The sequence below is a fragment of the Carlito syrichta genome, unplaced genomic scaffold, assembly GCF_000164805.1.
Source record: "Carlito syrichta isolate Samal-C Ts95f unplaced genomic scaffold, Tarsius_syrichta-2.0.1 Scaffold307711, whole genome shotgun sequence".
Lineage (NCBI taxonomy): Eukaryota > Metazoa > Chordata > Mammalia > Primates > Tarsiidae > Carlito > Carlito syrichta.
In genome coordinates this window covers 368901-394791 of record NW_007251807.1, presented here as the reverse complement: position 1 = coordinate 394791, position 25891 = coordinate 368901, and the positions used below count along the sequence as shown (strand labels likewise).

The 25891-nt window shown below is 42.9% G+C and overlaps 1 protein-coding gene across 6 annotated transcripts; it reads right to left on the bottom strand.

The window, feature by feature from the left end:
• On the bottom strand, positions 1–25587 carry PRMT2 (protein arginine methyltransferase 2). Of its 6 annotated transcripts, XM_008064571.1 has the most exons (12): positions 25448–25554; positions 24590–24694; positions 24147–24241; positions 17851–17955; positions 16995–17177; positions 12002–12163; positions 10977–11141; positions 6143–6318; positions 3997–4126; positions 2936–3072; positions 1406–1577; positions 1–652 (listed from the first exon to the last, which is right to left on the bottom strand). In XM_008064571.1, exons 3-12 carry the CDS (start codon positions 24183–24185, stop codon positions 620–622), a joined length of 1302 nt encoding a protein of 433 aa, XP_008062762.1. In that variant the 5' UTR covers positions 24186–24241; positions 24590–24694; positions 25448–25554; the 3' UTR covers positions 1–619. The 6 variants fall into 6 exon arrangements, with proteins under 6 accessions (XP_008062762.1, XP_008062761.1, XP_021571478.1 ...); XM_008064570.1 differs by lacking the exon at positions 24590–24694 and having other exon boundaries at positions 25448–25587; XM_021715803.1 differs by lacking the exon at positions 24590–24694 and having other exon boundaries at positions 16995–17172; positions 25448–25578.
• Between the last annotated feature and the right edge of the window lie 304 nt (positions 25588–25891).

Here is a 25891-nt window from a genome sequence, read left to right as displayed (position 1 = left end):
TTCATTCATTAAAAAATATTTATTGAGTATGTACTATGTGCCAATACATAACTTATTTGGAAGACATCTATACATCTGTACTATCCCATGCAGATTCCCTCACATGCACCACTACCTCCAGCTCCCACACTGAGCTAGGGCAGTTCAGTATCCCCCATACACCATCTGCACAACTCTGTGCAATCCTACATCCTGCATGAGTGCATGGGCTGACGGCAGTAAGGACACCACTAACACATGAGGTGTGGGCAGACACTGTCACAGGGGTACACAGGCTGGTACACATGTGTCCAAGAAGTGTAGATCTAGATCTAGTTTAGGAACATGGAGCCACAACCTAGCAACAGGTGGGCACTGTGGGCACCACAGGTGAACACCTGGAAACACAGCTTACTTCTAGAGGGCAGACACTGGGCAGTGGGGGTGGCCACGGCAGCTCCTGCGGAGTCCAAGAATTTGTCTGTGAAGGACCCTGACGCCACCTGCCAGGCTGGGGAGGGGTCGATGTGGAGGGAATGTTCATCAAGTTCACAGGAGTGAGTGTTAGCAGCCAGGCACATCTTGCTACGCTTGTGTTCTTCCTTCAAGACGTGCACAACGCTTTCCAGATTATCAACTGTCATCTCCAGATTGGAAAGACTTTTTCTCCAACCTGAAAAAGACAAAGGAGAACAAGTCAATCAAATAATAAACCATGTCTGTCTGGTTAACATGTAGTACGCCCTAATAATTTAATATTGGACATGAGAATGGCATTCAGGTACAAAATTTGTTTAAATAACAAACATTTAAACTTTTAACATAAGATTATCACAAATCTTAAAAAATAAAGGAGAACCATTTGATTACTTTTTCTCTGAGTCCAAAGAAGAGCATTCCATATTCAGCAGTCTCTAAGACATGAAGCCTGGGTAAGCATGGCTTCAGCCCCACCTCACACCCCAGCTTGGCTGGGTACTCCCACATGGTTTCACACATGGAAACTGAGGCTGCTGGTCAGATCACAGTTAGGGGATAAGCCCAAATTGACTGCTCCTGAAAGCCACAGAGGCCTGTGTAGAGGGTGCACCAGGGTGCAGCTCGGGCCTCTCTCCACCCCAGGGGCTGCTCTGGACATGAGCAACTCTCAGACTGCTGTGGACCTCCATTCTCACTGAACGGCTATGTCACCTGAAAAAAATGACTTGCCTTCAGAACCCTCCACTTCCTGGGCTGTAAAATGGGAAATGAAGCTATTAACAGCAACCATTTTTTGTGTGAAGATTAGATAAGTGATACAAACAGGGCATGGGCCGTGGTGCCAGGACCCCAGTGTGCACAGGCACTTGCAATAGCTCACCCACCTGGACCTATGTCCCTGAGGACCAGCATCCATAAGAAACAAGTTTATAACTAAGTGTCTTACTCTTTGAGATGTGGGGTCCTGTCTGGAAGTGACTGCCCAGCTCAGAGTGACTGACATATGCCGTCTCCACACTGGGTTTCTCTGCAACACCACCGAACCCGTGACTACATCTCCTGTGCAGACAGGAACTGGGTCATCCATCATAAACAACGTCTGCTTCCAGTGCGTGGTGCTGCAAGACAGGGGCATACATTACCCGGAAGGTGACCCTGGTCAGTCTTGATGTGACCCCCGGGGGCACTGACCTGGGTGGGCTCTGCACTGTTCTGCCCCTAGCCACACAATACACAGCACCCATGGCCCTCAGATGGCATGCAGTGTTCCCTGAACCTGGGAACACAAAGCTTGACTTTTTCAGGATACTTTATGGGCCAGATACACCCCCAGTCCTGCCTTAACAGTCTTTATGGGACACTTGGGGATCAAAGCTGCAATAATGAGGTGAATACTGTCAACTCCGGATATCACACTTGTCCTGGAGATTGTTCAGACTCCAGGAGATGCAGATGGCTCACCCTGGGTGGTCCAGAGAATGTGGAGCTGGGGGCACATGGTCGCAGGCATGGCCCCATGTGGTGCCTGAGTCCCCAGTCCTTCCTTCCCCTGCTCCTGTCCAAGCTTCTGACGGAGGTTGGGGATGGGGTCTAGCAACCGCAATTAAAATGTGATGTACACAGACTGATTCAGGGCCAAAAGGAGTTGCTTCTGTGAGAGGTACAATTAATGTGAGCAAAGCAACCCTAACTTATGGGGAGAATGTAACACTAGGACTCTACATTGGTTGTACTGGGACCATCTCTAAGTTCTTTGGGCTTTAAGGCCCACAGCCCCAAGGTCCAAGCTGGTCAGCCTCAGTGAAGGCAGCTGCTCCTGGGCTGCCTTTCCTACATCTTTGTCCACATCTCTCAGTTGCCTTCGAGGCCTTCGTGTGTCCTCGGGCTCTGCCTCCTACCTGGGTAGGAGACTGATCTCTACAGATACCTGGGTAGGAAACTGATCTCCAACCTCCCCATCTCTGCCAGGTGGTAGTGCTGGAAGGACTGGTGGAAACCCTGGTCGGGCCGCCATAGGACATGCTGGGGACAGGGCCCAAAGTCCAGACCAGGGGCATCAAACCCTCCCTGGAGCTGTGGCCTCTTCACCTGCCCACCACTGGGAAGGGGAACTCAGCCCACCCCAACCCCCAAGAGAAGGGCCCGAACCCAGAGGCAGTGGCACCACCACCACCTGCAGAGCTGCTGGGCAGGAAATTGGTCCCAAGAAACACCCCAAGTCCTGCTGACCCTGCGTCAGGTCATGGGAAGCCATAGCAGCCTTTTGGTGATATAAAGATGATGCCCACCCATCCCACGCCCAGGTCTGTCATTAGGAGTAATGGGGGGCAAGCAGGGACTGCAGCAGGGGGTGAGACCCAGGCAGAGGCAAAAAACAGCCGCTCCTGCAACAGCCCTACCCCCCAGTGAGCCCCACCCTCCACCCCTCGCCTCACCTGAATCCCTGCCCCTCCCTGCCCCAGGGCCTGGTACTCACGGATGGAAAGGCCCGGTACTGAGCACCTGCGGCGCCTGGCCTTCCTGCAAGCTCTGGAAATGCACGCTGAACCAGGCCGTGAAGCCGTGCAGGGTGCCCGCCTTCCGGATGTCAAAGTGCAGCTCGCCCCGCAGGGTCTGGACGAGATGACAAGACAGCGCAGGGTCCCCAAGGTAGGGGTGGGACCAGGAGCCTCCTACTTTGTGGCCCTTCACTCTTCTCCACGCATTCCCCCATTCCCATGCTCTCCCACATCCCCTGGCACCATAGAACCTGCAGAAAGGCCCTCCCAGGAGAGCACCTGACAAGCCCATCCTGGGTTGGGAGGCTGTAGAGTCAAGGAGCACTGGACACTTGGCCTCATTAGCCCCACTGTCCTGCCCATGCCCCGCAGATGCTCCTGCGCTTGAGCCTGTATCATGTATAGACAGTACGGGTTGGTCCCTCCAGAGGCGGAGCAGACACAGCCAGAAGCCCAGCACAGCCCCAGAGAAAGGCCACCATCCCGCGCTAACCGCCCATGGGCACATGCAACACCCGAGTCACAGGCGACACCTGGGACGCAGCAACACTCGGGGCAAAAGAGATCCCCAGACACAGGGACACCTGGGCACGGTCCCCACACCCGAGGCCATGCACCCCTACGCAGCTGCACATGGGGACGTGAGGATAGAGTTGTAAGAACTTTGCCATTAATGGTAGCTAAAACCACGTGGAAAAAAATCTTAATGCAAATACCATCATGATATGGAATATAATTTATTTGATATTGAAGATGCTGAGGATATTAAACATAAACCTAAAGATAATAGAAGATACTAGAGAAATTATAAAGAAAATGATGTAAAATGTGACAGACAGAATAGAACATTAAAAAAAATACATTGGGAAAGATCAACAACAAAAGGTTTTATACATTCACCTATCTGTATAATAAAATAATCAGTTACACACTCACACCCCCTAGCATTCACTGAAGGATTACGACATACCAGGCTTGGGTCTGAGTGCTTTATAGTCATTATTTAATGTAAGGAGGGAGAAATTCATCCTTTCCTCACCTCTAGATCAGAGATTTGCACAGTCCTCATGTCCAACTGCAATATAGTGCACGGTTCAGAGAGACAGTCTTCCGGTTTCAAAATGTGGTTATACTTGGGCTTTGAAAAAAACTCCTTAACTGCTAAAGATCTAAGGGAAAAGGTCAACGCAATTCGTTCTGAGTCATTACAAACATCACAGGCTTTAAAACACTCAAGTATGGCCACGGTAAGTAACTTTTCTGTGTCGGCAGGAATTCTAAGCCACTGTCTGGGTCCTGATGACTAAGGGCCCACCCTGAGAGCAGCCCTCAGGCTTCTGGGACCCTGGGTGCCTCTCCCCTCCCTGGAGGACCCAGCCCGTCTGGAATGTGGGAGCCTTCTTGAGTCTGACTTGGACAGCACTCAAGAGCACCTGTGGAACTGGGGTACATCCCTTTTGTCTCATTTACAGGATCTGAGCACATGGAAACCAACATTTGCCCATATAATCTTAAAGATATAGGGCTGCAGCACATTGTCTCTAGTTTTGGAATCTATGATATTTCAAGACAACTTCTGTGGATCTTCTACTAATAGCAAATAAAAGAAGAACTTCTACTGCAGGTTACTCTATAACAAATGTAATAAATCAGTGGGACTGAAGTGGACCACTCAAGCCTGAATTTTAGAAGAAATGTTTGTGCTGTTGCTACACAAATTTAACACAGACACAAAGATCAGAACCCCACATAGTCCCCGGCACATTACCCCATTTGCTAACCCACATCACAAGCTGCACTTGGACTTGCCATAAAGTCATCTATTATTTACCACAGAAATTTTTACAAAATTAAGTAGAGCAGTAACTTGTGAAATAGCAAATGTAAACTATTTTAGAAAAGATTCCATTGTATGTACATATTTCTGAATATTTTATGACAAAAATAACTGAGTTCATAAGAAAACTGGACAGTATAGACAAGTGTAAAGAAAAGATTCAAATTCCTGATATGCTTGTCTTAGCATTGTGATACACTTATTTTTCTTCTCCATAAGCATTTATATTTTTTTATGCAAAACAGGAGTCATTCTGTATAAACAGTTTGTCCTACCAGTTTTACTATCTCTTAAACACTTTCTGATACTATCACATATCCCTAGAAACTCATGGTTTCTTCTTTAGCACTGCACTCTACCAGGTGGACAATAAAGCAATCTAAACACGTCCTTAAGGACAGCTGTTTGCTTCCAGTGTTTCTCATGTACATGAGCGCACCATGACACTAGGAAGGACACTCCTGAGCAGGAGGCTCTGGCAGTGACTGGGTGGGTGGCCAGACACTGACCTCTAAGGTCCCAGCAGCCACATTCGTAAGCAGTCGCAGCCCAGGCCAACAGCCCCTCTCTGCACCCAGCAAGCACAGAAGACCAGTTTAATTTAACCTTTGCTCATCTTGAGGGCAGAACAGCATTTATTTTAATTTGCATTTTAACTACTAACCATATTGCAACTTTTCAAATATTTATTGGTAACTTTCATTTATTTATTTTTTTGTAATTCACCTGTTCAAGTGATTTGGCTATAATTTCATTTGGAGTTCAGTTTTTTCTAATTGATTCTAAGATCTGCCAGTAAGTAACTTTCTCTAATTAGTTATTTCCTCTTACAACTGTGTTTTTGCTGGTTTTTGGCACAGACTCCATCAGATACCATGAACTGCAGTGCAGGGTCCATGACATCCTTTGTTGATGCTGACTTCTCAACCCAAGATTGGACATGCAGGCCCAACACAGGTTCCTGTCACTGATGTTCGCGTTTTAACACAAAACTTTTTTAAGTCCTTGTGGAATTAAGTTATGATGTATGATGTTAGAGAAGAACAAGGGCTAATCAACTGTCCCACGCTAATTTGCTGACTGGGCCCTCACTCCCCTCTTAATTCACAATGGCACCTTCTTCATATACTAAGATTTCTGTCCCATGCATTCTATCCTGTTCTGCTCATCCTCTTTTCTTGTTATACTGCCACACTGTCTTAACTATTCCAACTCCATGACAGACTTCAGTATCTGGGAGCATAGGTACGCCATCATTTATCCAGCCATTATGTGGGGCCTCCCAGGGTCTGGGCCCACCCACAAACTGGAAGGTCCCATACTCTGGTGCCATACTCCAGATACTTACTTCAGTGCACTGAGGTTGAACTCATAGGCATTGTCCCAGAAGAGCACCTTGCTGCGGTAGTCCTTGTCCGCACTGCAGGGCACGAGGTGCAGCGCAGCTGTTGTTGGCCAGATGATGCCGTCCTCCTTCAGCCAGGCATCCCGGGCATACAGGATGGATTCAATCATGAACTCAAACTGCATGAGAGGGAGACACACACCGGAGACCCATCACTGAGACCCTGAGTCTACACAGACCTCTCCACACCACATTCAGAACCTTCCAGACCATCTGAAAGTTCTACAGGCTTAGCCTCAAGAATACTCCTGGCCAGGCCAGCCATACCACATGAGAGAATGTCTTGGAGGGTTTTTTTTTTAATGCCTGCATGTACTGGTCATCAATGCATCTCACAGCCTTAAGTCACATCAAATTCCATTAGAATTCAGACCTGGAGCAGGGTTAACAGTGAGGAGATATCATCACTGCTGTCCTATCTTAGCTACTCAGGAGTTAGTAACTACTAGGTTGTGAAAGGGCCCCTAAGGACTGCAGGGTTCCAACAGTTAAATAAAATATATTTGTTCTGGGGTATCAGAAGTTTCACAATCCTTTAGGTTCACTGAAATCACTCCTTAAATACCTGCGAGACCACACAGGCATGCCTTGGCCATTTGCTGCTGCTCAGGTCAGAAGCAGCTGCACCACTCCCAATTCAAGTCCCTTGGAAGCCCCAGTGATCATGTAAGGTTTACAACTGAGTAAGAGCAACCCAACAGCTCGAGGGATCAGACTTTCTATTTGAACCAGAACTTGCTTCAAAAGCAGGAAGGAGTTGAGGAAGCCCCAGGGAGAGGGACTGAGGCTGGAGGCCCTCACAGCCATCTGGGAGCCTGAACTTCATCCTGAGGTTAATGAAACACTATTGGAGGGTTTTGCTTTTCTCAAATAATCGCAAGCAGGTTTTATTACAGAAGGAATATGTGTTCAGTATGGAAAATTTAGAAAATGGAGGAAAGCATAAGCAAAAATAAAAATCACATGTAAATCCAGCATCCAGAAGAAACCACTGTTACTCTGCAGTTTATCTTCAAGTATTCTTCTACATACACACACAAGCATACTATGTGTGTGTATGTGTGTGTGTGTGTGTATATATATATATATATATATTTTTTTTTTTTTTTCCCAGTTATCACTGACCTTTTTGGTATACAGTCTATGAACTTTAACACTCACATGGTTTTGTGTCCCCACAACCACAGCTCTGCTGCCCCAAAACACTCCTCACACTCTTCTCTGGTGGTCATATCCTCATCCCTGGCCTCTGGAAGTCACTGATCTGGCCTTCATCCCTAAGGTTGTATCTTTTTGAGAATGTCGTATAAATGGACATACAGTGTGCAACCTTTAAAGATGGTGTCTTTCACTCAGTGCATATCCCTGGGCTTCCTCCACATAACTGTCTGATATAACAGTTCACTCCTCTTTACTACTCAAGAGTATTCCACTGTGTGAATGCACCAGCTTATCTGTTCAGAGTTATCCTGGTGAAGGACACTTCAGTTGTTTTCAGTTTTCTAAAGTTCTAAGAAGAGCAAGTATAATTATTCTATAATCATACATAGGCTTTTGTGTGAACACAGCTTGCATTTCTCCAAGGTGAATATCCAGAAGGGGTTCTAGGTCATGTGGTGAGTACTCACACAAGAACCACCACCATGGCGCACACCCACAAGCAATGTATGACTGTTGTTCCTCATCCTTGCCAGACTTTGGTATTAGTGTCAGAATGTTTTTTCAAGCTTTAGTCATTTTTCAGTAGGTCTAAGTGAATTTCATTGTGGCTTTAATGTGCTCCCTGATGGCTAATAATGCTGAACATCTCTCTCTCTCTCTCTCTCATGCTTTTTAGTCATAACCTAAAAACTCTTTGCCTAACTTCAGGTCATGAAGCTTTTCTATGATTTATTCTAAAAAAGTTTTATATTTTACATACTAAGATGTATGATCAATTTTGAATTAAGGTATAAGGTTTAGGTTGAGGGTTTCTTTTTTATATGGATGTCAACTATTCTAATATCATTTGCCGAAAAGATCCTATTTTCCAGGCAACACTTCTACACTGTTGGTGGGAGTGTAAACTAGTGCAACCTCTGTGGAAAGCAGTGTGGCAATTCCTAAAAGCTCTAAATATCGACCTCCCATATGACCCCACAATCCCCCTACTGGGAATATGCCCTGAAGAACTCAAATCACTCTATAAAAAAGATACTTGCACACGTATGTTTATCGCAGCATTGTTCACAATAGCAAGAACCTGGAACCAACCATGCTGTCCATCAAGAGTGGACTGGATTAAAAAAGTGTGGTACATATACATGAAGGAATACTACACAGCCATAAAAAAGAACAAAATCATGAATTTCGCAGCAATCCGGATGGAACTAGAGCCTATAATACTGAGTGATCTCTCACAGAAACAAAGATCTGAGTATCATATGTTCTCACTCATATAGTGGACCTTGAACATCTATCATAGTACTATAAGAAAAGGACTGACAGTGTGGAAAATTATGGAGGGGGTAGGGAGGGGAAGGGAGGTGGGATAACGGTAGTCAATATCTGTCTGGGGACGGGGAGACACCCCTTTATCAACAAGGGTGCCTGAACGATGTATATTTGTAAACCTAACCCTTAACTGTACCCCACAATTTTAAAATAAAAAATATGTTTAAAATGAAAAAAAATGACCATATTTTCCACTTTAAGTAGTATAATTCCTCCAACTTTACTCTTATTTTTAAAAATTGTATTGGCTACTCTAGTTGTCTTGGTTCATTTTTAAAAATTGTATTGGTTACTCTAGTTGTCTTGGTTCATTTTTGCATTGCTATAAAAGAAACCTAAGGTTCGGCAACTTATAAAGAAAAGAGGTTTATTTGGCTAACAGTTCTGATGTCTGAAAAAGTTCCAGATTGGGCATCTGGTGATAACCTCAGGCTCCACTCATGGCAGAAAGTGAAGGGGAAATGGCATGGGCAGAGACCACAAGGCCAGAGAGGAAGAAACAGGGTGAAGGGAGGCTCTAGGCTCTTTTTAACAACCAGCTCCTGTGGGAATTAATAGAATAAGGATGCACTCACCCACAAGAAAGGGCATTAACCTATTCATGAGTAATCCGGCCCCATGACCAATACACCTCCCATTAGGCTCTACCTCCCAACACCACCAACACTGGAGATCAAATTTCAACATGAAAATTGGTGGGGAAAACCACAGCACTAGTTTCTTTATATTCCATATAAACTTTTAGAATGAGCCTGTCTGTATCTATTTTTTAAGCTCCTGCTTGGAATTTTGTAAGTCTACAGATCAATGAGGTGAACACACATCATTACTATGTTGAGCCTTCCAAACCACAAACTGTGTCTCCATTTATTTAGGTCTTCTGCGATTTCTTTCATCAGCATCTTGCAGTTTTCAGCATTCAGATCTTCCATGTTTTATTAGATTTCTAAGCATTTCATATTTTTGAAGCTACTGTAACTGGTACTGTTTTGTAAATTTCTTTCCAAGTATATACTACTAGGATATAAAAAAAATGACTTATATGGCGACCTTGCATTCTTTGATCTTGCTAAACTCGCTTATTAGTTTTAAGAAGTTTTCTTGTGGGTTTCTTTCATAGGCTTTTGTAGATGCCCTTTGTCTGCTGAGGATTTCATCATGAACTGATGTTGAATTTTTTCTTTTAGTTTTTTTTATTTTAGAGATGTGGGGTGCAATTCAGGGTTAGATATACAAATGTTCATCATGCAGGCACTATTGTTAATGAGGTGTATCCCCCTTCTTCCTCAGGCAGCTTCCCATTTTTCTGTATTAATTGATATAATCATGATTCTTTTTCTGCAAACTGTTAATCAGGTAGATTACACTGATTTTCAAGTATTGAACCAGCCTGGCATTCCAAGGGTAATCTATTTTTTATTGTTGTAGGACTTTATTATTCCTTTTAAATATTGCTGGATCAAGAAAGAGAGAGATGCAGCAGATAGGGAAGTCAGAGAGATCCTAAGTGAGAAGGATTTCATGTGTTATTGCTGGTTGTGAGATACAGGAGCCATGGGTAAGGACCATAGGAAGCCTCTAAGGACTAAGGGCTATTCCCAGATGAAAGCCAACAAGGAAATGGGGACCTTGGACCTACAAATGCAATTCAATCAACAACCCAAATTCATCTCAAGAAGTTCTGGAAAGAAGCACTTCCGTGACAGTACCTTAATTTTGGCCTTGTGAAACTTGAAGAGTCCAGTTTAGCTATGCTATACCAGGACTTCTGACCTGTGTGCTAATAAATTTGTGTTATTTTAAGCTGCTAAAAAATAAATAGATAGATAAATAAATATTGCTGGATCAAATTTGCTAATGTTTTCTTGAGGATTTTTATATTTATGTTCATTATGTAATTGGCCTACAGTCTTCATATTTTGTACTATCTTTGGCTTTGGTATTATGGCAATGCTAACCTCATAAAATGAGGTGGAAAGTGTTCCCTCCTCTTCTGTATTCTAAAAGGAATTGCTTAAAATTGGAGCTATTTCTTCTTTAAATGTGCTGGTAAAATCATTTAGAACCGAGATTTCTCTTTCAGAGGAAGTTTAACTGCTAATTCATATCTTTACTGGTTATTGAATCATTCAGGTTATCTATTTCATCTTAGGTGAACTGTAGTAATTTGCAGTTTTCAAAGCAAGTGGTCCATTAATCACGACTCCTGAGGATCCCAATGCCAGCCCAGCTACACCTGTATGCAAAGCCCTGCGCCCTCCCACTGCCACCATGAATTGCTCACCAGCAGGCAGGTCCCCATCCACTCAGACACCAGCACATCCACCTTCTCAGGCAGCACCACATCCTCCACCTTCTGCTGGAACACAGTGATGGTGTCAGCAAAGCCATTCTGCAGGACCAGCTGCCCTGTGTGCTGTGCCATCTCGCTGGCCTCCACCGCGTAAACCTGCAGCAGCAGAAGTGCCATAAGCACAACCAGCCCACATCGCTCCTGTCACCTGCTCTCTTCCTGAGTCACAACCAGAGAAAACGGTCAGCAATGATGGAAGCAGTACTGTGGGCAGCACCAGACAGTACAGGCTGGACCGTGCCTGCCATCCACCATAGGTACAACTCCGCCCCTCCAGATTGCTTGCAGAGCCTACTCCCCACCTCCTGCAGAAAATGCAGATGCAGGGCTGCAGGTGAACAGAAACTTCACACTCCCCAGAGGCTTCAACACCTGCAGCAAACACAACTGTGCACCTGTGCAGGCCCCCGGCACCCAACTGAGGCCTGCAAGACCATTTCACATTCAGGTTCCAGAGAAGGATCTGGTGGATAGTTGAGTCCTGGACCAGCAGTCTGGACTCAGTGGTCACTGTGCAGGGACCTTGTCCCCATGTCAGGGGCCTCCCAAGTTGCAGCCCAGCCCAGCACAAACAGGCCTAAAGGGGTGGGGAGGAGAAAGTCCAGCACCAGCATCCATCTCCTCCCTGCAAGGCCTCAGTGCTCGGGTGGGTCTACCAAACACACAGCCCAGCACAGATACACAGGTGCCCCTGCTTCTTCGTTTAACTTAAATAAACGTCTCAGAACATTTCCTGTCCCATGCAACTTACTTGGATATTTTCTACCCTGTCTTATACACTCCATGCTGTTTGCGACTCATTAAACTGCCTCACACACACAGTTTGAACATGTTGCTATTTCATCGAACCATCAGAGTCCCCAAAACACAGTAGTTGAATGTCCTCGCACTCAGAGGCCACCCTAACTGCCACTTGCTTAGGAAAACACCTTGAATGTGCTCATGCTCACACTCACCACTTTAGGCTGTGCGTAATGTGCACAGAAGAGGCTGATGATCCCGGTTCCGCAGCCCACGTCCAGGATAACTTTATCCTTCAGGGACTCTTTATTCTGCAGGATGACACTGTGGTATTTGGTGGTTCGTGGCTGGTCTGCCAACATTTCCAAGTGGAGTTTCTGGAAGAAACAAATGCAGCATCACTGCCTATGACATGGGGCAGTGAGTGCTGGTGTAAGGCAGAGGATTAGAGTTGCAGTAATGCCCCTTTATCCCCACTGCCCAACATCTAAAAACATGAGCAACAAATAAGAGAAAATATAGTCTTTTGGTTTAAAAACTCTAAAGACCAAGATATGCCAACAGATAAAAATGAAAGTCGACAGTGAAGGAATGAAACAGAAGTTTTTGGAATTCATCCAGCTCAGCACAGCTCTGCCTGCAGCTTCTACCTGCACCTCCCTGAGCCAGATGAACAGAGATCAGGTGTGGACCACCGGGGAATGTGTGCACTGTCACTCCACCCACCTATGCCCCCCTGTGGTAGGAAGGGCCACCATATCCCACCAGACAATCAGTACAATCATGAAGCAATCAGGGCCCCGCAAAGCCCCCTTGACATGCAAGCTTGCCTCTTGTTTGCTTGGGGAATGCTGAAACTATTGCTCGGAGGGTGATCCTCAGGGATGAATGTGAGGACCCAGCCATGTACTGAGGGAGGAACGTACCGGTATCCAAGGATGCCCACATGAGAATCTGTCAGCCCCAAAGAAGCAGAGGAAGGCTCATTCAGGACGGCCAGAGCAGCCACAGGCAATGGTCAGATCCCTGGCTGTAGAGGCTGCACCCTCCCCAGCACTCTCAAGCTGCAGAACAGCTTACAACAGTGTCACTGGAGGAAGCAGCAGCAGGTGAGGGCAGAGCCAAGAATGATCCCTAGACCATACCTGCACAAACAGGAGACCAAATGCCACCTCCAGAGCCCACTGTAGTGCCTCGCAGACACCATACAATGAAAAACAAAGGATCATGTGGGAGGAGTGGACAAACAGGCAGGGCCCTACCATCCTGTCCACAAGCAAAGGATGCAAAAGGTATACAATGCTAACACAAATAAGAAGTTGGAGGAGCTGCATTAACACCAGAAAAACACATGTCAGAGCAAAGGATATTCCCAGGGATGAAGATCAGTTCACAATAACATAGGAATCAATCCTCTAAATATTTTTAAATATTTTAATAATAACAGATCTTCAAAATACAGAGTAAACACCAGTAGAAATGCAAAAAGAAATAGGCACATTTGCAATTATGGTCAGAGATTTCAACACCTTCCTCCTCTCAGTAATTATAGAAGCAGAGAGAAAATGAGTGAGGTCACAGAAGGTCTGTACATCCCTATCAAACAAGTTAGCCTCATTAGCTTTAGAACACTTTGCCCAATCCCTTAAAATAGCAGTAATAACCAAAAAATACACAGGAATAAATTCAACAAGATTTAACAAGAAAACCTTAAAATTCTAAGAGACAACAAAACAAAGCTTAAGTAAGAGAGCAAGAGTAGATGTTATAGAGATGTCACCTCTCACTGTTAGAGTCAATGTTACAAAGATGTCACTTCTCCCTGTGAAAATAGATGTTACAGAGATGTCACTTCTCCCTGTGAGAGTAGACGCTATACAGAGATGTCGCTTCTCTCTGTAAGAGCTAATATTATAGAGATGTCACTTCTTCCTAAATTAACATACATATTCCATGTAGTACGTACTAAATGCCAGCTTATTTGACAAAGGGGAGTACAACAAAATAATAATAAAATTAGTTTCAAAACACTCAAGGCTAGCCAGGAAAATGCTTAGAAAAAAACAACACCTGCTGGAGACCTAGCTCTCACAGATCCTGCAAAAGTGTGATGGTGAAAAGAGTTGGGAACTGCAAAAGAAATATGCAGACCATGAAACAGATTCCAGAAGCAGACCCTCAAATTCAGTGTAGGGGAACATGGATGAATTTCACATCAATAGGAGATGAGAAATGCCCCATAACTGAGGCTGGGATAGCTGGACATTTGTGGGGGTAAATTAGGTGGACTTTTACCTTATTCTTTACAACAAATAAATTCCAGATGGATTTAAGTATTGCATTATTTAAGATAGGATCATAACAGTTCTGAAAGAAAGTATGGATATTTATGACCTTAAAGTGAGGCGGGTCTTTCAAAGTGGGACACAAAACCCACTTTGAAGTCACAAAGAAAAACATGTTGGACTACACAAAGATAAAAAGTTCTGGATGGGCTCAGTGGCTCCGCCTGTAATCCCAGCGCTTTGGGAGGCTGAGGTGAGTGGATTGCCTGAACCCGCCGGTTCAAGACCCGCCTGGGCAACTTGGCGAGACCTCATCTCTACAATAAATCAAAAAATTAGCCGGGTGTGATAACGTGCGCCTGTAATTCCAGCTACTTGGAAGGCTGAGGGGGAAGGATCGCCAGAGCCCAGTAGGCGAGGCTGCGGTGGCCGGGAGCGGCCACTGCACTACAGTCTGGGCGAGTGAGACCAGAGTGAGACTCCAACTCAAAAAAAAAAAGTTCTATGTGGGGGGAAAAGAGTGGCAAGTGAGAACTGTAAAACATATCACAAATTCAGGCTAAACTATTTACTTAATATACAAATCAAAAGAAACATGAACAAATGACATGAAAGTTTAACAAAAAAAGGAAGAAATACAAAAGGCCAATAAACATATAAAAGATGATCAATGTCACTTTTTAAAAAATGGAACTCAAAATCAAGAGGTACCATATTTGTCCTTTAAGACTGGAAGTCTTAGCTGGGCTCGGTGGCTCAGCCTGTAATCCCGCGCCTTTGGGAGGCTGAGGTGAGTGGATTGTTGGGTTCGAGACCCACCTGGGCAACTTGGCGATACCTCATCTCTACAATAAATCAAAATGGGCCGGGTGTGGTAGCGCGCGCCTGTAGTTCCAGCTACTCGGAAGGCTGAGGCGGAAGGATCACCGGAGCCCAGCAGGTCGAGGCTGCAGTGGCCGGGAGTGGCCACTGCACTCCAGTCTGGGCAATAGAGTGAGACTCCAACCCAAAAAAAAAAAAAGACTGGAAGTCTTTTTCACTCTGACAATTTGTGATGGGAAATGACCATTTATATACTGCTGATAAGTGTGTGTAGTCCCAAATATCTCCCCAAATTGAGGTGTTAAAACTGAATTGCCAACATGAAGGTATTGAGAGATGTTACAGCAGCACAAACAGACCAAGACAAGATCCGTGAAAGGAAACTCTGTGTGTGTGTGTGTGTGTGTGTGTGTGTGTGTGTGTGTGTGTGTGTGTGTATAATATCTGCACATGTACACTGTAGGAATGTACCCTCTGAAAATTCTAACAAGTGTTTAATAGGATGGCATAAGATGCCATCACAGCATTATTGTCATGATAAAAACAAAACTGCTCAACAATCACTGTCCATCAACATGACTCTTTTACAATGCTCTGTAGCTGTTATAAACAAGTGTCAATGTGGGAGATCTTTAAAATAACGAGCAACAAGAAAAGAGCAAGGTGAAGACCTGTGGGTGTGCAATGATGCCTTTGCTTTAGATTTTAAAAAATAAAACAGTTGTTGTTTAGATTGACATAAGCACAGAGGAACCCAGTGGGCAGTGACTCTTTGGGTTAGGTGGCAGAGCAGGGATGTAGGTGCTGGCCTTTCATTATGTATCCTTTCTTAATGGATCAAAAGTACTAACCATGTACACACATGAGTGGTTTTTAATTTACCACCGTTGCAAAATACAGCACACCTACAAAAGGTGCATTACAAAATATCTGTATGGTTTATCAAACACAGTTATATAGCAAACACCTACGTACCCAACCCCAGAACACTGCCAGCATCCTGGCCCTGTCGCACTACTCACAGCTTCACTCTAGCAGATCACCTCCATCCCAACGCCCAGGGGAGCCAGCTCCTTGCCAAGTTAGAATCTCAGCACTTAAGCACGTTCATACACATGGCCTTTTAAAAACATTGCCTTTTAACTTCACATAATTGAGTCAAATTTATATATTCTTTGTCCTACTCCTTCTTTCACTCAACATTATTTTTGTAACATTCATCCCAAAAGTAACTGTTTTTACCTAGCTTTAAAATGTACACAGGGACTGTTGCCTGGACCATAGGATTATAGGCATTTCTCCATAGTGGGAAAAAATTTTTAATAAGCTAGCTGTTTAGAAGTATTATTGTTCACTGATTTATAGATTTTTTTTTTTTTTGAGTTGGAGTCTCACTCTGTCGCCCAGACTGGAGTGCAGTGGCCGCTCCTGGCCACTGCAGCCTCAACTTGCTGGGCGCCGGCGATCCTGCCGCCTCAGCCTTCCAAGTAGCTGGAACTACAGGCGCGCGCTCCCATGCCCGGCTAATTTTTTACTTATTGTAGAGATGAGGTCTTGCCAAGTTGCCCAGGCAGGTCTCTCCTCAGCCTCCCAAGGTGTGGGATTACAGGCTGGGCCACTGAGCCCGGCTTATATAATTTTTTTGATTTCGTTTTTAAAGTAAAATTTGTTACTTTTTTTAAATACTGAGAGAAGCACACCCATAATCCCATCGGTCAAATAACTTCTCTAAACCAGGGTTCAGTGAACTGCAGCTCATGGGCCATCTAGCCCACCAACCTGCATTCGAATGGCCTCCAAATTAAAAATGGATTTTAACTTTAAAATGATTTTTAGAAACAAAAGAAGAATATTTTGTGCCCCATGACAGTTGTATGGAATTCAAACTTCAGGGTCTATACGTAAAGTTTTATCAGAACACATGTATGTGTCATCCACAGCGGCTTCCAAAGACCACAGCAGAGCTGAGTAGTCACAGCATCCTAGGCATGCTGCATGGATGGGTATATTTGCAGGACTACTCTAAACAATGTGGTAACCCTAAGACCAGGGGAAAGAATCTACCACAGGACAGCTGAATAGGGAACGCAGAAAACAGTACCAGGGTCCCATAGCTGCCGAAGTACTCTTCGTCCTGCCATGTGTCTTCAGGGTCATACTCGTCCATCTGCTTCCCCACGTGGTTCGCTGGGATGTACCCACAGCAGCCCGCACGCTCGCCCCACCACCAATCTGCGGTGGTTTGTCTCAGGATAAGAATTTTTTCTCCCCTCAAAAAACTGAGCTGGAAAAAAAAAAGGAAAAGTTGAAACTCAGTGGGAAAATCAGTCATTGGCATTTCAAGTGTGGCTCAGTTACCAGTCATTAATATCAGTGGCCAAGTCACAGTGATTTCACAAAGGAGTAAGTATGGGAAGTTACAGCAACTGACAGCTTATGAGATACCAGGATTCAGAGATTTTTATAGAACATAGATCTGGAAAAGGGTACAGTTTATCTGATAATTGGCAAAAAGGAAGAGCACGCCATTTTTAGATGGCTTAGGGAAGAATTTCTCAACAGCCTCTTTGCCTAACTCAGCTATGCTATAGCAATTCAGTGACTAGAAGCTAACTCTAAAAAATTCCAGTCACAAAGTAAAGAAAGCTGTATTCAAGCAGACATTTTTATTTGGTAGCCTCACTTTTCATTGACAAGGTAGGTTCTAAGTCAAGGTTTCCAAACAGACATGGGAACAAGTGCTCCTTCCATGGATGACGCATCCCAGATATATATGTACCATGCCTGCAGCTCAGGAGGGGTTAGGCTGGGAAGTGAAGGTCACGCACAGGCTTTTTGTAGTTCTAAATATCTGAATATCTCTTTATTTAACCTTGGTATGACTTCTGCAAAATTCTAATCTCATTTTGCCACTGAACATGTTGAAACCCAAAGAGCATGGCCCACTGCACAGCTACCTGGGTCTCATCGGTGGCAGCATAGTCTGCGATGGCCACGAACTCCTCGGGTTGTGCTTCCTCCTGTACAAGCCCCTCTCCACTAAGCAGAACAGACTCTTCTTCCTGCTCAAAGCCAAGAAAAGGACCATGGGGTTTGCCACAGTGATAGGTGTAGAGTGGCATCTCAATTCTATCATGTTTTCATGTTTTTTGGCTGCTTGGACCTGCTCTTCCTTAAACTGTCTCTCTCTTCATTGATTTTGCCCATGATTCTCGTTGATTGTTTGCCTTCTACTTGTCAGATCACAACTCTTTGTATAATACAGATCTTATCTGAGACTTTGAGAAAACTTTTTTGCACATATATTGTTTTCCAGTTATTTTGTTTAGAATCAGTAAACTCTGAGTCAGGTCAATAGAAATTATCCAAACTGAAGCACAAAACGAAAAAAGAATGAAAAAATGAGAATAGAGTATGGCACGTGAGACAACAGCAAAAAATCTAACATATGTGTAAGTGGAGACCCAAAAAAACAGAGGAAGAGATGATGAGGCAGAAGAAATCACTTTAAGCGATAATGGTAGAAAGTTTTCCAAAATTAACAGCTGGGCAAGGTGGCTTACACCTGTAATTGCAGTACTGTAGGAGGCAGAGGCGAAAGGATTGCCTGAGCCCAGTATTTGGAGGCCAGCCTGGACAACATGACAAAGTCTCATCTCTACAATAAATAAAAAGATTAGCTGGATGTGATGGTGTCCGCCTGTAGTACAGTTACCTATAAGGCTGAGACATAAGGATTGCCTGAGCCCAGCAGGTTGAGGTTGTGGTAGCCATGATCATGCCACTGCACTACAGCCTGGGGAACAGAGTAATATTACAACTAAAAAAAAAAAAAGAAAAAAATTTAACAAAAAACCATCTATGGTGGCTCAGGCCTATAATCCTTTTGGGAAGCCAAGGCAAAAGGATTGCCTGAGCCCAGAGGGTTCGAGACCAGCCCAGGCAACTTGGTGAGACCTCATCTCCACAATAAAAAAATAAACAAAAATTAAAAATAAATTAGCCAGGCGTGGTAGCACGTGTCTGTAGTTCCAGCTACTTAGAAGGCTGAGGCAGAAGGATCGCCTGAGCCCAGGAGGTCGATGCTGAGGTGGCTGTGAGAGTGCCACTACACTCCAGCCTGGGCAACAAAGTGAGACTCTGACTCAAACAAACAACAAAAAAACCTCTGCTTTAAGGAGCTCAACTAACTCCAAAGCACGATAAATACAAAGAAAACTGCTTAAACCAAGCCCCTTCCAAAAAAGGAGAAAATCTTAAATGTAGTCACAAGGGGAAAAGAATACACTACATTTAGTAGAACAACAGTAAAATACAGCTGACTTCTCATCAGAAACAATGGAAGCCAGAAGACAATAAAATGACATCTTTAATGCATGAAAGGAAAAAACTCATAAACCTAAAATCCCAGTATCAAGCTAAAATACTCTTCAAAAAAATAGGGAAAACACATTTCATTCAAACCATAGTTGACAGTTTGGCAAAGCAGACCCACACTACTAAATACAAAAAATAAGTTGTTCAAGTTGAAGGCATAAAAACACATGAAACACATGAAAACACAGAATGCAGTAAAAATGGAAAGACCGCAGAAAAGGTACATATATAGGGAAATATAAAAGACATTCTTATACTTTATAAAAAAGACTTCTGATAGTATAAACCAATAACAATATTAATAATTTGTTATGGGATTTTTAACACGTAGAATTAAAATATATTGCAACAATAGCACAAAAATATGAAAGCTGATAAATGAAAATAACTTGTAGGATATTTACATTATGAAATAGTTAAAAAAAGGTTTAGGATGCATATTGCAGTTTTTTGGGAAATTATAATAATATAAACGATACAGCTAACAAGCCAATAGTGGAGATAATGTGGACTCACAGAAGATACCCTATTAATCCAAAAGAGAGCAGAAATGGAGAAGTATACAAAGAAGAAATGTAACAAATATAAAACAAACAGTAATATGTTAGACTTAATTATATCAGTTATTACATTAAATGTTAATAGATTAGGTATCCCAATTAAAAGACAGAAATTGTGTAACAGAAAAAAACAGACCCAAGAGCTAGACTCAGCTAGCTCTTTACAAGAGAAATGCTTTAAATACAAAGACTTAAGACAAGTTGAGGGGAAAATTACACACACACACACACACACACACACACACACACACACACACACATTCCATACAAACACTAAGCATAAGAAAGCTGGTACAACTATATTAACATAAGAAAATGTAGCTACAAGAAAAGAATTATTTATTAACAGGCTAAAAAGAGTGATAGCACATAAAAATAAGAATTAACCTAGATAACAAAAATTATACTGCATATATGCACCTGACAACAAGTATTCAAAATATATAAAGCAAAAGGTGACAGAACCAAAAGGAAAAATAGACAAACTCACAATCATAGTGGAGAATTATTAGTAATTGATAGAACAAGTACATGAAAAAAATCAGAAAAGATATAGAGATTTGAACAATACTAATAACCCATTTGACCTTAATGATAATTATAGAACACTACACCCAACAACTGCAGAATGCATAGTCTTTGCAAGTACTTATGGAACATTCAGCAAAAGAGCCCATATGACTAGGCCATAAAGCAGATCTAAATATACTTCAAAGGAATGAAATTATGAGCACAGTATGTTCTCAAACCAATGTAATCAAACCAAAATTAAATAACAAAAAATAAAATTTCCCATGTTTGGAAATTAATCAACATACTTTCAAATAGCCCAGAAAATTTCTAATTTCCGTAAGTGAGGTACAGCTAAAGCATGATTAGATGAAAAGTTATAGCTTTAAAGACACATATTAGAGAATAAAGTTTTAAAGTCAATTGATCTAAGTGTCCATCTCAAGATGCTACAAAAAGAAAATTAACCCAAATTGAATAAAATGAAGGAAATATAACAAAAGCAGAAGTCAGCAAAATAGAACAGAGAAAATAAAGACAAAATTGGTTCTTTAAAAAGATAAAACTAAAAAAAAAAAAAGATAAAACTGATAAAACCCTAAAAAGACCATGGGGGGGGAAGGTAACACAAATTACCAATATCAGACATGCCTTTTATAATGGAGCATGATATTAGAATGAACACAAGTATTATCAAAATGCTACCATGATTTACAAGTAACTGGAAGAATTAAAATAACAAGATCCCATTTCTAACCTATCAGAACAACCAAATTTAAAACTCTGAAGCTCTTAAGTGTTAGCAAGTACTATCATTGGCTATTGGCAGAACTGTGAACTGGTAAAGTCAATGTGAGAACTGACTATTATTTAGCAAAACTGAAACTATGCAATGCCTTCCACTCTGCAATGCCATTACTGGAGCACAGAAGCATGGAAAAGAATGTCTGAAATAGAGAAAAGTAGAAACGAATTAATGGTCCCATAAAAGATGAATAAAATGGGGTATATGCTTACTGTATTGTAGTGAGACTGCAACAGACCTAGATACCTGTCTGCGAATAAGACACTTTTACAGAAGGTACATGCTGCAGGAGTACCCTACAGTGGTAGGACAAGAACTAGCACTACACACATATCAACAAAGACAAATCCCCCAAAGAAAATGCTAATTGAAAAAGGCAAGCTACAGGTGACACATAAGTATGACACCATTTATGTAAAGTCTAAAAAGCACAAACAACATCACATGTTCAAGAATATGTCTATAAATGTCTATAAAGGTGTTGGGAGCCAGCCTTGGAGGCCTGCCTGATTGACAAAGTCCAGGTGCGCTGAGGACCCCCGGCCGCAAAGCGAGTCCGGGCAGCTGAGGCCCTTCTGTCTTCCGTCTTTGCTGTTGGTACAGCTGAAGAAATTCTGTGCAGTCGTGGAAGAAGATGGTATGTTTATGCGAAGAATCACAGCTAACCTGGAAATGGCATGGTTCATTTTCCCATTTTCCCACTATGCCGCTTGGCCTTTTCTAACATATGCAAGGGTTAAACTCTGAAGCACATCAAGAATGCTTTCTTTCACTTGGTTATAAGCTACTAGATATTGCTTGAGTAAAAAATGATATAAGTATATTCACTCCTTATTTGATTTAGAATTATGCAGCTTAGTGTTTAGACATAAGGTTTTTTTAGAAGTACAAGTTTATGGTAAGTTCATTATGAGCTCATTATAAGTTCTAACACTTATGTAGGTGATTTATAACACTTTTCACTGATTTAGGATAAAGATTAATGTTAAGGTTTTTACTTAATTCAATAGTTAAAACTCTAAGTTAATATTTATAGAGTGGGTTTTCACTGAACTCATAATATACTAATCAGATACTTTTATGATAACTTAGCTAAAGACAGAAAGCAACCTTGGGGGCCTGGGAAACATTACTAAAAGCTTCTTTTGAGTTTTCTTTAGAAACAAGCACTGCAGGATAAGAGAAAAGTAACGAAGACGCCTGGACAAGAAAGGCGATTACAGAACTCTGAAGGCCATAAAGCCCCAGAAGGAAGACTACTGCTAAACTTCCTGGAGACAGTTCAAGGACTGTAATTTGGGACTTTGGACTAAAACTATCATCTTTGACCTTATGAATAAGACTCATTATCTGAATGTTTACAGGGTTCTTGGCTTGTTTATTGCTAAGACCACTAGATGGTGGTAACTTGTAGAGGATATGTACGTGAAGGAATTTTCTTTGTCTTGCCCCTTTACAAATGGTATAAAAGCTTTCCCTTAGCTAACATCAAATTGTCATCTGTTCAGGAAGCAGGTGTCCGAGTATAATGTTTTCATCTTTCGCCTATCCGTCTCTCCTTCAGGAAATCTCACAACCCTTGCGGGGCGGGACCACTTATGTAAAGTCTAAAAAGCACAAACAATATCACATGTTCAAGAATATGTCTATAAATGTCTATAAAAGTATTAAAAATGGTGCAGTAGCACACATTGAATTAATAATTAACAATAGTGTATGTCTCTGGAGAGAGAAGAAGAGGAATAGGACTGAGATGTCATTCTTTTTTTTAAGAGATAGGGTCTTTCTATGTTGTCCAGGCTGGAGAACAGTGGCTATTCATAGGCACAATCATAGCATGCTACATCCTCAAACTCCTGACCTCAAGTGATTCTCCCACCTCAGCCTCCCAAGCAGCTGGGACTACAAATGCACCCAACAGTGTTATTACATATACAGGGGTTCCAAAAAAAATGTATACACATATTAACTATGATGTTTTCACTCAAAAGATGGCATTAATCAAATGAATGCTAGTGTCACCATGCAATAGGCAGGACAGGAAAATGGCGGAAGTACAGTTGAGAGAACATCATACTACACATTGCTACCATAATTTAATTCAACTTCTAAAAGTAATACATCCCTTAAATGTGTATATATTTTTGGCAACTCCGAATACATATCTATTTTATATATATACCCATACATATATATTCTGAAGCAAGTATGACAATGTTAGCAAGTTTTCAACTCTACATAAAATGTACTTGATATTTACAATATTATTCTGTAAATATCCTAATACTTTTAAAATTTATCAAAAGAAAAATAAGACACCCATGGAATTAAAACATTTTACGACTAATTGAAAAAACATTAATGAAATAAGCCAACTATAAATAAAATTCTTATATATAAAAACCCAAATGAAAGCAGAACAATCATAAGAATGAAAGGGAAAAAAAAAAGAAAATGTTGAAACTGACATCAGACATGAAAATGTATTATTTTTTAAAACATTATTTATTAAAGTATTCATTTCGTTAATTTTACATAATCAACGTTCTTTAAGATCTAAGGTAAACTTTTTTTACTCCTAACTTGAATGGAACTATATGAGTAACCCAGGGAGAAAAAAATAATATGAACACATGAATCTTTTCTAATGTGTCAAACTTGTCTTCAACATATTAGTATTAGTATTATGCCTGAAACGTTATTAAACAGCTAAGAAAATTGACTTTCTTGCCTATTCCAGGTACCATAGAACCCTAGATGATGATATTTTGGGGCTCCTAAGTATTTCCCTGGAAGTGCTTACAATGCCCAATTCAGAATGTTGTCTTACAAATACTGCATTTCCTCTGCCTCAGCATTCTTTAAATTCAAACATCCTACTGCTGGTGGTCATCTACAAAGGCAAAAGTCAAGTTCCATCACATTTGTGAGTTGACACTTAGCTCTCTATAATGTTCACATTCACGAAACACAGGTTCTTACATCCCAGAACCAAAATTACCTGTGATTCACTTCTGGGACAGTCACTTGATGTTGCCATAGTTCTTATAAGTTCTGCCTTATCACTGCTGCATTATTTCATTTTCTCCTCCATTTCTACTTTAAAAAAGAGAAACATACAATGCCTGTTAAATTGTTTAGTAATTAAGTCCACTTAACTTCTAAGATCCATAATAAAGGTCCTTTAGTAAATGTAAGTAAAATATCTATGTGTGAAGAATGGTCTAGAAATGAAAATTATAATCACAGTTCTTTGCACAGACATTTAAAAGTTATAAACTTCAAATAGCATGTGTTTTCTTCACTAGTCGCAAAGTGTTAACCTTATTCATTTGTTGAAGCTGTTAGTTTCTGTTAGATCATAGTGTTGATTTAAAGCAGTAAATAGACGTCAAATTTTTTCTTAGAAATATGATAGCTTTAACCCCAATTAAAATTCCCTACCTGGGACTTTACAGTGTTTCCACTAACTGGAACCAAGGTCTGCATCTTCCACAGTCTTCTCCTCCATTCTTATTTTTTCAGTGACACTGTAATCCGCACTATGCTCTGGGATGAATGTGTTTTTTCAACAGCAATTCTTTGTTGAAAACACAAGCTTCGCTACTCAATCTGAATCCGATACTTATTTTTGAGACATTTGTAATTACAACTACTTAATTTGCATATACTATATTTTCACTGGAAAATCTGGGTTCAGGGTGTGATGAGGGTGGGGCTGGTTAGGGCCCACCTAAGGTACCCTTGGGAGAACCAGGGCCATGGGGGAGCAAGTGACCAATGACTGGGGTGAGGAGGAGGAGGGGAAACGAAGGAGCCACTTGATGGGGGAGCAAGAGGTGGGTTAAGGAGGGGATGAAAGGACTAAGCGGCCGAAGTGGGTGTGACACTGAGAGGGGCGTGACCTGGAATAAAGGGGTGTGGCTGCATACACAAGCATAGGGTGGACGTAGAGGGCGTGGTTTTAGCCGCGGGCGTGGCTAGGGAACAGCTAAACGCCGGCGATGGGCGGGCATCGCCCAGGAAAGTCGTGGCGCTGGGCGAAGAAAGGGCGCGATGCTGGCAAAGGGGCGTGGGGCCGGGTAGGAAAGGGGCTCGACGGTGAGGAAGGGGCATGGCAGAGCCGAGCTCTTGGTCAGACGCCAGAGCAAGGAGCCGGGACCGAGAAGGTGCTCTGAGGTCCCGAAAGGGGGCGGAGGCCTCTGTCAGCCAGCAACGCACGTGGAGGGCGAGCACCCCTCACCTGGCATGTCCTCCTTTACGTGCCGTCCAGCCGCCTGAGCTGCCTATCAGAAAACCTACCTCAGTCCCGTTTGTCCGCCGGCTTTGCGGCCACACCGCCGGCGCGGAGGAGCAGACCGACCCTTTCAAGAGCCTGAGCCACCGCCCTCCAGCCGCGCAGGCGCAGTGTGCGCAGGCCGGCCACTGAGAAGGCCCCGCCCAGGGCCCGGAGCTCTACGCAGGCGCAAAAGCCGAGCCACCACCCCGGACCCGCGCAGGCGCAATACGCGCTGGCCGTCCACGGAAACTTCGCGCTAGGAATTGGCGTCCCGCGCAGGCGTATTTCACGGTTCCGTCTCCCGTAACCGAGCGAGCTGTGAGCCCAGCGCCCCCTTGTGTGGAGGCTCGGCCGCGACGCACCGGTTAGGTCAGCCGCTAGGGGGCTCGGCGTGAGCGGTCCCATCCAGGGGCGTAGAGCGAGAGTTTGGCAGGGAGAGGAGGGGCGCAGAGAGGGCTGGAGTTCGG

Excerpts from the sequence above, each read along its gene's own strand:
- PRMT2 (XM_008064570.1), bottom strand. The coding sequence starts at position 24,185 with ATGGCAACATCAAGTGACTGTCCCAGAAGTGAATCACAG. Across the intron at positions 17,956-24,146 it reads GTCCCAGAAGTGAATCACAG|GAAGAAGAGTCTGTTCTGCT; the intron begins GTAATTTTGGTT and ends GGCTTTGAGCAG. Across the intron at positions 653-1,405 it reads AGGACCCCACATCTCAAAGA|GTTGGAGAAAAAGTCTTTCC; the intron begins GTAAGACACTTA and ends TGTCTTTTTCAG.